This window comes from Camelus bactrianus, chromosome 29 (genome assembly GCF_048773025.1).
Source record: "Camelus bactrianus isolate YW-2024 breed Bactrian camel chromosome 29, ASM4877302v1, whole genome shotgun sequence".
Lineage (NCBI taxonomy): Eukaryota > Metazoa > Chordata > Mammalia > Artiodactyla > Camelidae > Camelus > Camelus bactrianus.
This window is the reverse complement of record NC_133567.1, coordinates 8,253,329-8,271,810: the sequence shown is the minus strand read 5'-3', so window position 1 is coordinate 8,271,810 and position 18,482 is coordinate 8,253,329. Positions and strand designations below refer to the sequence as shown.

The window sequence follows — 18,482 nt, the reverse complement described above, 5'->3', positions numbered from 1 at the left end:
CCGCCGAAGTCACCGTCCTGCCTTACACCGAACGGCGGGGGTCAACCCGCTGCCAGCATTCCTAAAGGCAGCTTTAGGCAGGAGCTACAGTTGGCTCAGAGTTCTCGGGCGGGTTCTAGAACCTGCCGCCAGCCTCCCTTGCTGCCTGGTTACCCACTGGGTCAGGCGGGGACCCAGCGGCTCCTCTCCGACGGCCTGGGAGCCCAGTCAGCTACGGGTGACTTAAGGTCACGTCGAGGGAACAGCTGAAAGGGCAGGCTCGAGGACGCGGAAGGCACCCCGTGCCCCTCAGCACTCGCCGGGGCGCTTGCAGGGCCCGCCCGCGGGCGCGGGGTCGCGGGGGTCGCAGCGATGCGGCGGGCGAGGCCGTGGAGCCCTCGCAGCCGCTCGGCCCCGCCCCCCGGCCGCCGCGCGCACGCGCCGGGCCGGCCCTTCCCATAGGTCCCCGCGGCGGAGCACCGCCCCCGCCCGACGCCCCGGAGCGGCCCCGAGGCCGCGGCTGCCGCACTCGGCGGCGCGCCCGCAGTGCCTTTGAAAGGAGGCGGGAGGCGGCGAGCGCGATGGCGAGCCTGGGCCACCTGCTGTGCGTGCTGGGCCTCGTGCTGTGCGGGGCGGCGAGCCTCGGGCTGTCCGCGCCTCACGGCCGCGCCTCTAAGAAGCCCATCATCGGTAAGGAGGCGGCGAGGGGCGGGGGGCGCCGGGGGCCGCGCCCGGCACTTCCAGCTGCTGCGCCCCGGCAGGTGCGCCCCGCCTGGGAAACACCCAAGTTCGGGGTTAGGCTTGGCGCGGGGGCCGGGGCAAAACATCATTTGGACCATGCTGAAATAGAGCTAATTAATGCCTCGGTGATCTCAAATCCGTGGCTCTAAAAATTGGGAGGAGGAAGCCCTGTCAAGAATCCTGCTGATGGTTTTTGTACCTAGCTAGGAATTTCCACTAATTAAACAGATTCTGTGCATGCATCATGTTTATTAAAATTCCACTGGCTGAGGGCGTATTTCAGGAAACAATGCATTATAATGTATAAACATCGAATTGACTAGATAATCAAGAAATTATGGTATGCCTTGGTCTTTGTCACCTTCAGCAGCGGAGGGCAGCAGTGGCTGGTGTGATCCTAATGTCAGTGCTATTCGGTGCTGCAGTGAAGCATGCCATTTTTCGTTTTCAACAAATGCATGTAGAGTGAAATTAGTTTGATCTATTTGCATTGCCAGAACAGACGTTTGAGACTGGGTAGGAGAAAGCAACCCAGGAGAAATCAGCCCAATTTTAAATTTGCCAAGTTAACCCATGTGTGGGAAGTTAAGATTCATTTCACTTTAGACGTAGTGTTACGCCATTCATACTATTTCCCCCCACGAAGATGGGCACTTTATTTCGTAACTAAATAGAAAGTAGGTGAGCATGTTTCATGTATATTGGTGGTGCCCAAATGTATTGTGTGTCAATGTTTGGAACTTGAAATGTCTTATTTTATAAGCTATTTCAAATAGTGGTTAGAGTCTTCAAGGGGAATTAAATCAAAATTCCAATGCAGTGTGCTGGAAAGTGTGGGTACAGGGGGGAGGAAAAGAAGAAAGAAGAGGGGTGATTTTTTCCCCCCTCTGCTAGAAATAGTGGATTCTAGGAAAAGTCTGGGTCAAATATAGAGAAGGTGAGTATGCTTTTGGTTACCCTGATCAACTGAGACAAAAGTAGTTGACTGAACGCCTGTGTACAAGGCGTTGAGTTAGGAGTGCAAAGGGTTCAAAGACAAGGAAGCCACAAAAGTCGTGAGATGGCCTTAAAGTTCGGGGGAATATGGTCACATTTTGAGGGGCGGGGAATACAGCCTGAGCTCTTGTCCCAGGAGGGAAAAGTGAGTACGAGTAGGGAAGGTTGGAGAGAAGTTGGTGGAACTTACCTCGTCTAAAGCTCTTTTCTTCTTTCTGGTACCTTGTGTCCTCATGTCCCAAGCCCTTCTTTGTGGCATTTCATCCTTGCCTGCCCTGTGACCTCTCCATTTCTTGTGACGCTCCCTAATTCGTCCTCTACCCAATTTCATTTTCCTCAATAAATACAATCTTACCTCTCCAAGAGGAGAAAAGCAGTCTTACTGAACAGAGTTTGGCATTTGGCTTATGTTAACTGAGTGCGTGATAAATGCCAGTTATTCTAAGAAGCTGGGAATACGGCTGATTGATGTACACAGACAGACAGCTGTCCCGGTCAGGCGGCTGCAGACGTTGAAAGTGTTCCAACGGTGAAGTAGTGAGTGATCCAGGCGCAGGTGTACCTTCCAGGCAGACATGTTTTCGTGTGTCCTGGATGCCAGCACTGTGCTGGGGCTGAGCTTTCAGCGGTAAGAGGCAGCCAGAGAGGTACGTGAGACAGAGCGCCTGGCTCTGCGGAGTCTGAAAGTTTGGAAGCCCGTTGAAGTGCTCAAGCAAGGAGGCGCCCCGCTGACTTGTTCTCCTCTCCTACTGCTCTAGTCAGACACTCCTGTGGTGTGACAGGCACAGACCTGAGTCAGGGCCTTTGCACTGGCTGTTCCTTCGCACTGGAACCTTCTTCCTGCAGATATCTGCAGGTGGCTTGACTCCCTCATCTCTCTGAAGTCCTGGCTCCACTGTCATGTTCTACCTTCTCAGGAGCACTTGGCTGGCCGCCTTCTTCCCCGCTGTAGATTGGACCCTCCTCCTTCCTTCCCCAGACACACACCTTCTTCCTTTGCTTTACTTTTTCTCCTTGGCACTTAAACCGCCAGTCATCACACTATTGTTTGACCTTTTGATCTTATTTATTGTGTGTCCTCTCTCTTCTCCTTTAAGCATACTAGAATTAAAGCCCACAGGGCAGGGTTTTTGTTTGTTGTGTTCACTCACATGTCCCCAGCACCTAGTTCATGGCTGGTATGTGGCATGATTCAGCAGTATATGCTGAGTGGATGAATGGTGGTATGATCCAGTTTTTTTCCTTGTGGAGAACTGGTTGGAGTTGGTGGCAGCTGTTTAAGAAACAGTGTAGAGAGACCTTTTATAATAGTCTGGGTTGGGGGAGGCAAGGTGTTAGTTGCTTGGATGAAGGTGGTGGTGATAACCTTGGAGAGATACGGTTAGAAGATGCTTTCACTCTTCTGCTTTGTTGTCAAGGAAGCAGTGTGCCTTTGACCGTGTGGGAAGGGAGAGGCGTCCTTCTAGGTTTAAGGACCTGTACTCTGAGGTTGAGTCCAGGTTGTGTGAAACAGCTGGTGCTATTGAAAACCTGCTTTGGGGGTTTATTTGGCCTCCCCGATGAGGCAAGAGAGCAGACTGCTTAAAACTCAGATCAGCCTCCACTACATCCATTCCCAAAGTCTGTAGATGTACTCTCAGGAGAAGCTTCAAGTTTAATTCTGCAAATTAAGCAAGCAGAGATATTTTTAAGATGATGTTTATTAGTTTCTGAGCAAGAAAAAAAGGAAATGTCTTGAAACTGAAACTTTTTTTTTTTGTCCTTTAGGAATATTAATGCAAAAGTGCCACAGTAAGGACATGAAAATCCTGGGGAAATACTATATTGCTGCATCCTATGTAAAGTATCTGGAGTCTGCAGGCGCAAGAGTTGTACCAATAAGGTATGATGCCACATTTTTTTTTTTACATTGAATAATAAAAACTGCAACTGCTATTTTGACTCTAAAATGATCTTTTATCTCTAAAACGGATGCTTTCTCTCCGGTGATTGCCTCCTTTAAATGTGGTAACGTTACACCTGGTTTTGGTCACCAATCTAATGCTTAGAGTCTCTCATCGGGTGGTTTAAAGTGTAAAGCTCTGTGTATCTGTGATACCATTAGAGGCGGTTACAGGTGGTGGATCTCTGTCTAATGTCTCTGTGAAGTGGTGCGTTCCTTTACACCCCGGAAAAGGTAACCCCCATCAGGCATCAGGAAAGTGGCGGAGTACATGCATCTGCGGCGTCACCAGCTTCACTCCGTAGTAGTACTAGTGTAAGGAGACAGTCAGAGAATCGAGGCGCTTTTTTCTGCAAGAGGACTTTCAAAAAAGCTTCGCAGGCTGGAAGCTTGGAAGTGGCTAACACAGCGGCGCCACCTCAGTATAAAGTGTACGTATTGCAGTTTTAAAGGAGCTGCGCTATGTCTGTGATGCAGTGACCTAGGAAGAATAAAATGATTGATGTCGTGTTCATGATGTGATATGACAGTAAGCGAGTCATGTCATTTTGATTTGGAAAGAGTTGAATTTTTCAACAAACAAAACCTTGTGGGTACTGATATTACCTTCTCATCTGAAACTGGTGTATTTTCGGATCTTCCAGCACCCTCGCCTATTCCATTATAAGGAATGTCACTCACAAAACACAACTGTTTGCTCTGGCAACCTGTTTGTGTAACTAATTTCACACCAAAAAGCTGTAACCATGGAAAGTATTGTTCAAATAGAACGTTAATACTCAAAGTGCAAGTATTACAATTTAAAGACTTGTACCACAAAATAGTTTCATGTTTAGATTCATAAGGATTGTCTTTTTGCTTAATCTTTTACAAATTGTCTCTGCTCCAGGGTGAACATTTGCTTTTGACATGAGTCTTTAATTTTATAGTAGCAGATCTAATTTTTCAAAAGAAATCTTATTTGGAACCCAGATAACAGCAGGGTTTTAGAGCTGAGGCAGAGGCTCTGGGCAGTCTTTAGGACCAAGTTTCAAAGTTTCGGTCCTAGAAGCTTCTTCTGCAAGCTTTCTTTTAGGACCTAGTGCTGATGACATGGCTGGAAGGTAGGAGAGACAAAGGCAGGTAGACCTGTTCAGAAACTGCTGCGAGGTGTGAGTGGGCTGGGTGTGAGGTGATGTGGGCTTGGCCTAGTGCAGTGTTTGTAGGACCCATAAGTAAATGTCCTTAAAAAAATTAACAAGACTTGATGACTAATAGAATGAAAGGGCACAGGGAGGAATAGACGAGAATGACAGAAGTTTTGAAACTGGGGAAGTTTTGAAACCAGGGAAATTTTGAAATGGGTGGCTCTTAGAATGCTGGGATTTATGGCTGAGACACTGAAAATGTGACTGTCAGCACCCAGGTTTATTTCCAGCTTGGGTTCCCAGATTTCAATTTAAGGTGTATTGCTCAGAATTAGAATCATATGATCCTATAAAAGCAATGTAAGACATAACAGCTAAATTCCCAGAAGAACCCACAAAGGGTTACCTAATGTGGAATGAGACAGGTGGCTGCCCCAATAACGTTGGGTTCATTTCTGAATTTGGATGCTGGGGGCCAACTTCTGCAGTTCGGAAGGGAAAAGGAGGCGGGTGGGAGACCGAGGCAAAGTTCTAGAACAGGTGAGGAGGCTTGTCTTTGGTCTCCTTCCACCTTTTCTCTGCCGCCTTCTCCCTCGGGTGCCTGGTGCACTCAACTTACTATAAACTCCGGCCATAGGACTAGTGGAACCCCCAGAGTGTCCTCCTCCTGAGACCTTTTAATATGTGTTTCATTCACACTGTGTTTTAAAACACTTCAGTATTTACAAATCAGAAGACTTCATGAAAGTCTGAATTTCTGGTTCTTTTTTTTTGAAGACAATTCAGACTGGAGCCAGTTTTTGGTGGAGCGAGTGCTTTCCATTGGCAACAGTGCCTGCCGCTCCTCTTGCTACTGAAGCTGTGTCACTTGCCATCAGTACCAGACCGAAGCCATTTTCTTCAGTTAAAGAGAACCTGTTGAGAGGGTCTTATGTTTCTAGAAAGTCTGACAACATGCAAATAACATCTCTGTTCAAAGAATGTGACCTGGCCTGTTTTCCCTGTCAGGCCTCTGAGGCTCTTGAGTTTGTGACACGAGGCTGCCTCACTCCCCCGACTCATCAAGCCCTTTAACATCGATAAGCAGGACCCCAAAATTCAGTCGTGGACAATACAGGAGCCATTTACTTTAGAATTAATGGAATGACTGGAACTGGCCTGCATGGCTAGCTGGTAGCAGGCCCTGGAGTGCAGCTGAGTGACCTAAGTCCGTTCTGGTTCCTCATGGTGGTGGTTGCCCCTCTGGGTTTAAATATCTATGGGGAAGATTCTGGGTCCCGACTGGTTTCCTCTTTGTGGTACAATCTGGGGAGACTGAACTGGCAGAATACTGGGGCCCACGTTTCATCTCCCTGTTGCTTCCTGAGTCGGGGCCACCTGCCCAATTTCCCATGAAAGATGGTGGTCAGACCATTGCAGTGTCACCCACTGCTTTGTGGCTCTCTCCCAGGAGGAGGATTATCGTGAACTTCTGAACAGCAAAGCTTGTGTGGACTTAGGGGAGAGCGCAGAGGGCTTTGCTGGCAAAGCACAGCTGCGTACTGAGCATCAGGCATCTACTTAGTAAGGGGAGAAGTGTCCTGACGTCCTCTAAAGCTTTCCTCGGGGGCAGGAATGGTGATATTTGATCTTCAACCTAACTTCTTTTATGGCAAGTTGAGAAGAATTGTGCCTTCTTACTCTCTTGCAGAACCAGAAGACTGCTAAGTGTAGAAAAGCTCTTGCAGGAGTTCATACACATGATGCTCTCTTCCCTTGCTTTTGTATTTTGCTGAACTTTTAGAAGAGTGAACCCATCTTACTGTGACATAAAGTTGTAGCCAGTTGTCGCAGATTAATCTCTTGGGTTTTCTCTGGCGAGGGGGGTAAAATCATCCATAACTTGGTGATTGTCAGGAAGCCCTTACGAGATGTTTGATGAAGGATGTTTCAGAATGATTACCTGGGCAAATTAGGCCCGTCTGCAGGGATCTGCATGTAGTCTGTACCTACATCTCAACTCTTCTGACTCTGGAATACACAGGGGTTCTGAGGCCTTTGCAGTTGGCGATAGGGGTGGGGTGAAGCAGAGACTTGGCGTTTGTATGTATCCGCCATAGCTACCTGTGGTTAAGACAGGCGGGTTAATGAATCTCTTCATTTAGTCCTTACATTAAACTGCTGAATATCCTTACCTTTTTGGGATGGTTCTTCGCTTGCAGGAAATCACTGGCACCCAAATCTCATGGTCTTTAATGTTTTGCATATTAACATGTCTCTCACAATATTAAATTATATTAGACCACAGAAAAACACATTTGCTTGTCTTATTAGCAAAACAAGGATATAATTATGTGGCTTTCTTGCAGTTTGGGAAAATGCCTCTAGGAATGCAGAGAGGTGATGTTGTCCAGTATTTAAGAATTATTTCCCATCTGGCTTTTAAAAATTAATTATGATGACTTTATCTAGAGGCTCATTTTTTATTTTAAGTTTTGGAAATGGATGTTTTGTAACTGTTTTTTTTTTTTTAATTGTTTTCAGGCTTGATCTTAAAGTTGAAGAATATCAAAAACTTTTCCAGTCTATTAATGGGTAAGTTGCCAGCGTTGGTTTAGTACAGTGTGTGAGGCCTAAGAGATCTGCTTTTGTGAAAATGTACACATAAATATTATACATGTTTCTGCATAACTACCTTACAGTGGTGTAACGTTAGTTTTCTGAGTTCTTTTATAGGAATTATTTTTTTTTTTTAGGGATGCAAAAGTCCTGCAGAGAGGAGAAGGCAGGTTAAGGAATAAATATTACACAGCAGACACGTATATTTCTTTAAACATGTGACATAATCTTTATGCTTTTAATGCTTGTCTTAAATGTTTCAGAGCAACTTTGGATAGCATGGCAGGCATACTGCTTGCTTAGGGGGTTTATAAGTCCTAAGACTGAGGATATTAATGGGTCATCTTGCAGAAGGTAATTTGAATAGCACTTGGGAAAAAGTAGCACAAACCCTGAGGGGAGATCTCTCTCTTTTTATATTATGCGCAGGTTAAAAACGAGGGTTTCTATAGATGCTTCTCTGAATCACTATTGTTACCTGAACAGTGTGATTTTGGGGGGGAGGGGAGGTAATTAGATTTATTATGTATTTTTAAATTATTATTATTATTATTATTTTTAGTGGAGGCGCTGGGGATTGAACCCAGGACCTTGTGCATGCTAAACACGCGCTCTACCACTGAGCTATGCCCTCCCCCAACAGTGTGATATTATCATATGAAACAAGCAAGGCATATAGTGGGGTGTGTAGTATACTCCCATTTGCTGGTTTTTAAAGTTGGGGTAAGAAGATATGCGTAACATATGTCTATCAGGTCAACACAACAGATTTTAATGGTGATTGTTTCTGATTGGGCGTAGGGTTGAAGAAGTCCATTTTACTGTAAAGCTTTTATTAAAGGAGCTTTTTTTTTCTTTTAAACAGTGTTCATTTATTACTTTTTTTTTTAAAAAAATCTATGTTCAGAATAGTCATTGCATTCAGTTCAGTTTGGATCAGTAAATATTTACTGTGAAACTAGTTCAATTTAGTAAAACATTTACAGTGCCTGTTCTGTGCAGTGTGCTTTGTCATGGACAAAGGTAAATGAGTCCAGAATAGAATATAAGGTAGAACCTCAGAAATACGCGAAAATATAACCAGACAGTGACCAGTGCTCTAGTGGTACCTCAGAAGCACCTGTCCTGAGCCCTGTCGTGCAGGAGCCCCCGTGCAGGGTTGTGGGGGTGCACAGATGAAGAGGTGCACAGGGAGGGCCTTGCTTCGAAGGCGTTTGTCCACCAGGAGGGACAGTCAAGTTTACTTTATGAAAGGATTTTGATCTCTTTAAATACTGAGTCAGTGAAAGGGAAAAACTGCTAATGAGTCTTCCTTAAGCCGCTTTGAGCTGTGGGGTTTTCTGCATGGTTTTGTGGCATGTGTTCTACTTTATAGTTTGTATGTTCTCTACTAGACCGTGATCTTACCAACAGCAAAACTCACACGCCTTTGCCCCTTCAGAATAATACCTATCGTTGAATGAACAACAGTCTCAAAAGTGATATTTTACATGTCTCAAATTTATATATAAATATCGTCACAATTTTGAATATACTTAATCAACCTCTGTAATCTCTTTTGAATATCTTTAGTTGCTTTAAGATCTGTTGCAATTTTTAAAATTTAAAGTTAATTTTTAAAAATGTTAATTTAAGACGTTGATATAGAAACAGAAATATTTTTCTATATCCCTCCTCTATGGGATAAAGTCAAATCAAATGTTTCCATCCCTACTCTTTTTTTTCCCTAGTTTTTTTTTTTTCTTTTTAGAATTATAATTGTGTTCTTTTTCAAAATTTTCTAATACCATGCTTATTTCTGAAGAGATCTCAGGATAATAATAACCCATTAAATTTTCATGGATATTTAATTATAGCCTACTATATTTTCGTGACTAGTTTGTTCTTTATGGTGAAGAAATTTTTTTGTGTGAGCCAAGACTGAGTCATGATTATGGACCTGCAGTTAATTTCAGCATCTCTGATCACCTTAATTTAAACATAGTTATACCTGGAATTTTATTTCTACTTGATTTCTAGCTCTGTGTAACATCCTCCCCTTTCCTTTATTTACCTTTAATTTATCCATCCTCTATTTCAAAAACAAACCTGTTTATCCAAGCAGTTTGAAAGAATATGCACAAATGCATTGTTAACTGCAGTAATTTTCAAACGGGTGGGATTATAAATATTGTATATGTTCTTTTTGCCTTTTCTCATTTTCTATAATGATCTTGCTGCTTATGTTATAAGGAAAAGTTGTTTTAAAATAAAGAGATGGTTTATTTCCTGCCGGGGGCAGGGGTTGAAATGCACCCTATTTGACGCTGTTTCAGGGTCCTTTTCCCAGGAGGAAGCGTTAACCTCAAGAAGTCAGGTTACGCCCAGGTGGCCAGAATATTTTACAAGTTGGCCATACAGGTAAATATCAGTTATTTCCTGTTATTCCAGGTGAGTTTTTGTAATTTTCTGTGAGGATAATCCTTCCCCTAAGCACACAGTAGTGCTTCCTTCACAGTTCCTGCAGCCCGTCACCCTATCACTTTCGGGGTGGCTCTCGCCCATCTTCTGTGTGGCTCTCTTACTCCTGGGCTTCCAGGACCTTCCAGGGCCCTGCTGCCTGGCCCTCTGTGCTCGTTACTGTGCACCAGGCCCTCCTGGTGGCTTAGTGAGCTGTTTTTATTATGTACTGGGCATTGTTCATGTGTTACTAACTCTCATCTCCCCTTGAAAGCTGCTCTTCGTTCCAGCTCACTCAGCCCTCTGACCTTTCTTAACAATTTCCTAAGACTGTCAGACTCCACGTGCGGTGGCTTGCAGGGCCTCTCAGCTCCCTGGGGGTCTCACACCAGGCCTGCCTTTGCACCACGGCTCAGACCCTGTCTCTCCCCTGAACTATCACCAGCAATTTTCCAGTAAATCTTGCTGGCTCTATTCCCCTCCCGCCTTTAAATAGTTCTCTGAGGAATTGCTCTTAGCATATGAGATGCCTGTTTGAAAACTTAATGGCTGACTAGATAACCTGTAGGTTTTTATACTCTTTGAGTCAAGACGTCCAGTATGTCCACAACCCACTTTTTCTAGACTTCCCTTTTGCGGGTAATTGAAGCCAGGCTGGTGTTGCCAGCACATACTCTGCCCTCCCGCTTTCCATCTGTTGCTTTCTGCCCCGTCCCTGACTTGTGCCTTAGCCACCTTTCAGGGCCAGGGGGCAGCTCCTCTTCTGTGGAGGTTTCCCTGCCGACCCCAGCTAGAGTGGCATCCTTCCCCCTCCTAACTTTTAGAGTATTTTGTTGTAGAATTGTTCAGACACTCCAGCTCTGTGACATGACAGGGTCTGTGACCTTAAGGGGCTTATATTCTCAGAGACAGATTATCTTGACATTAGCTGTTCGTGTCTCATCGGACGTTGTGGTCCTGACGCTTTTTGAGGTCTTCCTCATTTCCTAACGTTTGGAGCACCTGGTACATGCTCAGTGGATAATTCTGGAAAAACTAGTGAAGAAAATTGAAATTTGATAATGTGAGTGATTTAAAAGGCATTCAGGAAACATATACACGAACATTAATAAAGTCTCTTCCTTTTGCTTACAAAGACTTGTGTAACTGGCTTTTTCAGTTAAAAAACAAAAAAATAAGGAGCTACCTCACCCATAAGACTCAAAGATCTATGTTTAAAATGTGATTAGCTACTGGAAGATTTCAAAGCAAAGGAAAATGCTTAGCAACCTTGAACTTCCCTGTCTTGTAATCACAAACCAAGTGTATAATTTTTATTTTGAGAAGTTTGAATGAGCTTTTTTTTCTCGTTACTCTGCTAAGAGTTTTGATGATGGAGACTATTTTCCCGTGTGGGGCACGTGCCTTGGATTTGAAGAGCTCGCCTATCTGATCAGTGGAGAGTGCTTGTTAACACTCACGGATACTGTTGGAGTTAAAATGGCGCTGAACTTCACCGCAGGTAAGAATTCTCTTTTTGACCCTTTTCGAAATATTAACTGGGCAGGATTACTAAGTAGCAAATATTGAAGTAAAAAATGTCAATAACATTGATTAATTTAAAAATTGTTTATACAGGCTGAAGATGTGAATGATCACTTTTTGTACTGAGTAATGAGGATGTTTTAAGGAATTTTGATTGTTGATAACTCATTGCTTTAATCAATTTCAGGACCATATGTGATTAAAAACTCTAAAATTGGACCTGGTTTTGAGTCCTACCTTTTGTTACTTCTGCCTTGGGGAATCATTTAACCTCTGTCACCTTTAATTACCTGATTAGTAAAAGCGTTTACCTCTTAGAGTTTTTTATGAGGATTAAATAAGATATAATGTTTTCTAGGTACAGTGCTAAGCACTTTAACTATAACGCTCATAAATGTTAGCTATTTTATTGTTGTCAGCATTTTTCCCTTGGCTGTGTGCTGTGTTTCAACCCCAGCTGGTGTGGACTGCAGTTCCATTCTGGACTAACCACCTGGAGTTAGCACAGGCTCCAGTTAGAGGTCATCTTCCTGACTAGACTGCCCTTGGGTCAGATACCAGCCACAGGGCACGTCCCTGAGCCACCCACACTTCTGACCAACTCGCCACAAACTTGGGGATTCCCGTACTCCCTCTCAGGTTTAATAATTCATTGGAATGACTGACAAGACTCAGGAAAGTACTGTGTTTGCAATAACAGTTTTGCTGGGAAGACGCACATGGGATGGGGTCTGGGAGAGGATGCAGAACTTGCATGCCCTCTCCCTGTTGCGTCAGGGTGCCTCGCTGTCCTCACTGTCCTGGTACATCAGTGTGTACACCAGCCAGGAAGCCCCAGTGAGCCTTGGTGTTCAGAATTTTTACTGGGGCTTCATGATTAACTCTTTGACTGTGTTATTGAACTCAGTCTGCTGTCTCCCTCCCATCCCTGGAGGTCAGGCTGACTCGAAGTCAGACCTCCTCTAACCATGGTTAATCTTTCTAATGACCAGCCTCATCCTGAAGCTGTCCAGGGGCCACCCAGTGTCACCTCATTAGGTTACAGAGACACATCTGTCACTCTTGAACTTCCAAGGGTTTTGCAAGCTCCCTGTCGGGAACCCAAGACAAAGACCAGACAAATTCTTCATTATTCCACTCTGGGTAAATAATGATTCTTGTAAGTTGCTTGATCTCTGAATCCTCAGATTTGAATGCTACCAAACATTCCTGTTCTCATAAGGATTTCGGATGGAAAGTAGTGCTTGTCACACACAGAACATTTAAAATGCTCTGTACTTTTCAAAGCTCTTTCTCACAGTATCTCACTTAATTATTGCAAGAACTCTCTGGGAAGTATATGTATTAGGTTAATCTGTTTGGGCCATGTGTGGTGAAAACCCAGTTTATACAAAAAAGGAACAGAATTTGCTGAAGATGTCACTGGGTTTTCACTATCTGGGGCACTGGGATTCTCGTGGAAGCCGTAAGCATCATGAGTGAGGCTCCTTTAGGGACAGCTGGCACCAGGGCCTGCAACACCATTGGGATTTTTTAAATCCCTTTGCTGGTGTGTGAGTCTAGGTGTCAATCTCCAGAGCCTTCAGTGAGGTAAATTGCTTTTTTAAAAAAAAATCTATACCAAGTAGAAATTTCTTGGCTTCATTAATGTTTTCTCTACATTGTCGGTATTTTTAATCTTTTAAGTCCCAGATACCTTTGAAAATATGTTGAAAGTTCTGGATCCTTTCCTGGGAAGACAACTATATATACATGTGGAAAATTTTACCTATTTTTCAGCCCTGTCTAGAGATCTCAAATTTAAAATTCTCTGCTTACTCTGTGGCTAGCCTGCTAAATATCATGTCCAAAGAATTTTAGTTATTCATGTTCCAGTTCTAGAGGAAAAGTACTCAAGTGTGGAACATGTTTGGATTTATGTGTTAAACTTACTCTGTGCTTGGCTGGAGTATTTTTGTGGAAATGATGTGTTTCCTTGTCATTTAGTCATATTGATTATGTCTTAGTAATGGCCTCTCTCTGGCTGTAGATCAGTGACTTCAGTGGATTTTACTTTCTCTGTGTTTAAATTATTTCAGGTATATTGCACAGCAGAATGTTCCAGAATTTTCCTGCCAACTTGCTGCTGTCATTAGCAAAAGAACCTCTGACTGCAAACTTCCACAAGTGGAGCCTCTCCATGAAGGTATCCCATTAATCATACAATGAAATTAATGCATTTAGATTTAATAGAAGTAATCGTTTTGTTTTCATTTTTGTTTTATTTCTGTACTTTAGAATTTTACGATGAATGAAAAGTTAAAGAAGTTTTTCAACGTATTAACTACAAATACAGATGGCAAGATTGAGTTTGTTTCAACAATGGAAGGTATGTTCACTGCACATGTATGCTTTATTTCACTTATTATGTCTGTATTTATTAATTTTGACTTTATAATTCTCTTAAGAATAAAATCATTTTACTTTGGAGACTGAAGTTGGAAGTTAGGGCATTTGTGGAGACAGGAGACCTGCTTTGTCCCTGTTCCAAATCCTTCTTCCTCGCCCCAGTCTGGAAGATGAGCCAGGTCCGCCTCCTCCATCCCACTTCAGCATCAGCCATCTCCCACCTGGGCTGCAGCAGGAGCCTCCTAACCTGTCCACAAGCCTGCCTCCCAGCCGGCCGCCGCCTATACCCTGCATGGCCCTTCAGCATGTGGAGGGTGGAGCCTAGATTTACCGGATTGTGTTCTCTGCTGACTCTCCCGCCATCATCACTAGCCTGTGTTCCCATGCGTCCCCTGGCGCACACAGCCCTCCTCCGCAGAGCAGCCTTTTTCAGCCCTGTGCTTTTTCCTATGTTCTTTCTTCTCTGAAAAGCGTCCCTTCCCCCATCCCCTCTGCTGATGAGCTCTCAGCTGGCTCTGAGGACCCAGGCCGGTGGTCACCTCCCGGGGGGCTGTGCCTGCCCGTTATGCTCCCCCCCCCCCCCGCCACCGCGTCTGCAGTGCTCCTGAGCCACCTGGGATGGCTCTCTGCCTTATCTGCTCCTGCTCTGGCTGTCCCCTTAGGCCTAGAGCTCATTGGGAGCTGGAGCTGTGGTGTTGTCGTCTTTATGTTTCCAGGACTTATGTAAATCTCAATAGAGGTTGAATGGATGACTCATTATTTAAATGAAAGACTATTGGGTTGGAACTTAGGAAATCAGGTTCCATGTTTTTTCTCTTCCTGGCTATGTCATCATACTAGGCTCGTTTGGAAATTGTATCCTCTGAAAATGTTCTGACACCTGCTAGCTGGGAACACGTGCGATGCTCTTACTCGCTTATTTCCTTTCTTTTCTTGATACTTTTGTTCTGAATTAGTGAGGCAGGGCGTGCTTCCTACAGTTGTTGGGAGCCTGCGTTGATCTCTTAGTAAAGCAGTTTACAAAAGAAGAGTAAATCTCACTTGTTTCTGGTTGTCAGTGTGTTTCTGTGTATCCTTCCATCCATCTATCTGAAAAGTCTTTGTTACAATTTATCACTTAAGGCATTTCTTATCCTAAATAATACTTTTCTTATCTCAAAGAAGTACATTAGAAGATCTGCCTTTCAGTTGCCTCTGTGTAGCAGTTCATTTCCTAGTCATCCAGGCTGGGGGTCGCCTGCTGGTAGCTTCACGTGTGGTCCCAGATGAGAGAGAGGGAGAGAGAGAAGGAGGTCACGAGGAAGCAGGGAGAGGGGCTGTGGGGAGCGGCGGAGCCGTATGACCAGGGCTGCTTGCTGGTGGATTTTTTTCCTTGTGTGAACCCCAAGAAGCTGGGATAAAATATGTTTCCTTCTTGTGACGCGATCTCTAGCAGCAGGGTTTCATGGGCTGTGAGAGGACAGTGCCCTTTCCCCAGCTGCCGCTGCTTTCAGGACAGGTCCTTTCTCCAGGAGTTCCCCCACGGTCGACAAGGTTAGAATATACAAGCAAAAATAATAACAGGAAGGAGTTTTTTCCAATTAAAATGAGGCGAGGCATATGTGAAGAAGAAAAGAGATGAGTTTATAAATTTTTCAGAAGGTAAATATTACACTCATTCACATTTTTTAAAAATTGTGGAATTTTAAAAACAGACTTAGAAGTAGAGTAATCTAGTGACCCCCAGGACCTTTCTGTAAGCGTCAACAACTGTCACATTTGTTTGGCCGTTCTTGTTTCGTAGCTACTTTCGCCCCATGCCAGGTTATTTTTGAAGTAAATGCTAGGGATCATGTCATTTTAAGTATAAAGGTATTTAAGAAGTCTGAAAATAATTGAACTATGTTACCAAAAATCTTTCACACCAAATTTAAACTTTTAAAGACTATTTAAAAATTGTCACAGTGAGGTCACAAGCCATTCCGCAGACTGAGAGAGAGACATAGTTTGGTTGAGACAAACTGGCTTACATAAAAGGACACCAAAAATACTGGCATAGTTCATATTCATTTGCGTAAGTCGTTACAGGAGAGGATGAAAATGCGGTATGAAGTGGGGGAAGAGAGACCCTTGTGGAAGGTGTTTGTTTGCAATCAGACGTGCACTTGACTGTGGAGCTGGGAGCTACTCAATTATTTCACTCTGCTCTGATTACCTAGTAAAGCAAATCATGTTTCAAATTGTAAAAGGTTGAAAGTCAGTGAAGTATTGTATTATGAACTTTCGTATCGACTGAACTGAAATTATTTTGTCTGAGAAAACGTGCACATTGTACTTTCATACTGTGAGTTATAAAGTAATGTTTCACATCGGATGTAAAACATAATTTAATATAGGATGGAAAGCGTAATTTAATACGTAACATCCTAGACCATTCTTACTGCTTAATACTTAGCAGTTCGTGTTCTTCCTGCAGGATACCTGTATCCAGTATATGGCGTCCAGTGGCATCCAGAGAAATCTCCTTACGAGTGGGGAAAATTTAGAGGCATTTCTCATACATCTAATGCTGTGAAGGCTGCATTTTACTTAGCAGAGTTCTTCGTGGCTGAAGGTAATATGTGGGGGTATGATTTTATCACTCTGGTGTGGTTTTGAAGGAAATTGCCCTTGTCTGAACTTTTGCGTACTCTCTTGCTCTATAGCTGTTCCCTAGATTTAACTTTTAAAAACATTAATTCATGTGAAAACCCTGAGATTGAGATATTAGTCATTTAAATCAAATGGACAGTCATTTCAGTTAACAGTATTATACACTCTAGAGTGGGCTGAATTCTTGAACAACAGCATAAGGACTGGTTTTTTTTTCCTTTCTTTCTTGAATACTTTATTTTTTTTAGATTCTCCCCATTACTCTTTTCAGGAATAATGCTTGTATTTTAACATTCTCTGAGAATGGGATCTTATTTTTTAAGACAGTTACATAAATCGAATCTATACTCATCAGTCTGTGATTTTAAGGCTGCCTGTCTGTGAGCATTGGTACACTGGAGAAAGTTAATACACTTTGCCTGCTTTTTCATGATGGAAACACAGACGCATTCACACTTTGTTATCTTCATGGGTTAGCTGAGAATTTGGTCATAGGTGCTTAAGTTTTAGTTGAGCGGCACGGGTGTAGGAGCTGCAGACCCAGCCCGCAAGGAACAGGGCATCACTCAGGCGAGGGGCGGCTGAGAGGGAACTTCAACGAGCCTTGTTTGCATCCTTTCTCCAAGCTGGCCCCAAGTTTTTATCAACCCTCCTATCTACCCTCACAGGTAAAGTGCCTCCTTCTAAGGTCTCTGTGCTTTAAAATCATGCTCAGGTGATAATAGTCCCAGGAAACATTTTCATGTCCCGTGTGTAGGAGTAAATGAGGAGAACAGTGGGCAGAGAAAAGCTTTTTGCAGTATTATCACCGAGCAAGGCCATTTGTGGTTTGCATTTTCCAATATCCCTCTTTCTCAAGATGCCGTAAAAGCCTGTGTTTGCTTTATTTTGCCTTGAGGGTAAAGTCTGAGTGCTCACACCCTCACACCCAAAGTGTAGCCACGCCAGCTTCTCTGTGCCTCCTTGTTCTTCACATTTCTGCCTTCTCTTTGGGGAGTGCCTCACTTCTCCACCTGCCTCAGCTTTGCCAGTTTCTCCATCCTCTTTACTCTGAAGCATCTCCATGCAGTTAGTCTATAAAAACATTCCAGTATCCGATTCTGTGTGGTTGCTGGACCAGACTTCTTGAGTGTTAGGACCTCGCCCCGTGTGTGTTTCTGTCCACAGACCCTGCATCGGGCCTTGCACACAGTAGGCACCTTGTAGGCATCTGAATGAAAGAGGGGGCTGTGGGTACCACTTGGGGTCCGGTGCAGGGCTGGCGTGGCTGCTGTCAGTCGGTAACTACTCCAGGTCAGGTGCTGCTTTACTTGGGGGAAATTTGGGAAGACATGTCTCCTTTTTGCTGGTATTGTCCCACTCAATAATGCTGATTATAAGAAGAAATGTTATAAAGTAGCCTTTTGAAAATTCTATTCTGTCTTTGTAAAAATTAACGCTTTCTTTTTCTTGCAGCTCGGAAAAACAATCATCATTTTGAATCTGATGTTGAAGAAGGCAAAGCACTAATTTATCAGTTCAGTCCAGTTTATACTGGAAATATTTCTTCATTTCAGCAAACTTATATATTTGATTGAAAGCCTTTGATGTGTTAACAGAGGAATTTTGATTAATTCCATGATTAAATTGTTAAAATAATTTGCTATACATGGCAAAAATAGAAAGTCACAGAGATTCCTTTTCTGTGTGTTACTGGCTCTGATCCTTCATTCGGTTTATATGACTATTTATATCACATTTGATAGTCAGTGAGACAAATGATCATAGTGTATTTCACAGAAAAACTTTTATGTGAGGTTTTGACAAAATAAATATTGAAATTACAGATATTTTTTCTAACTGATTGATTCTGGAAATATAAAACCACTCCCTACCCGTCCACTTCATTCTTGCTGAAGATTGTTTTTTAATTTTTTATTGAGTTATAGTTAACATACAACATTATATGAGTGTCAGTTATGCAAGAGTGATTAGATATTTTTATACATTTCAAAATGATCGCCACAATACGTCCAGTTACTGTCACCACATGATGTTGTTACGATATTACTGTGTTGTCTATGTGTGTGTTATATCCCCATAATTCATTAATTTTATAACTGAAAGTTTATATCTTT

The 18,482-nt window shown here is 43.3% G+C and overlaps 1 protein-coding gene across 1 annotated transcript; it reads left to right on the top strand.

Annotated features, from left to right (window-relative positions):
* Positions 1-457: 457 nt before the first annotated feature.
* Positions 458-18,190, top strand: GGH (gamma-glutamyl hydrolase). The gene is made up of 9 exons (XM_074355106.1): positions 458-669; positions 3,484-3,598; positions 7,309-7,359; positions 9,699-9,783; positions 11,185-11,323; positions 13,425-13,531; positions 13,624-13,714; positions 16,190-16,327; positions 17,821-18,190. The coding sequence occupies exons 1-9, from the start codon at positions 561-563 to the stop codon at positions 17,940-17,942; spliced, it is 957 nt and encodes a 318-aa protein (XP_074211207.1). The 5' UTR covers positions 458-560; the 3' UTR covers positions 17,943-18,190.
* The last annotated feature ends 292 nt before the right edge of the window (positions 18,191-18,482 follow it).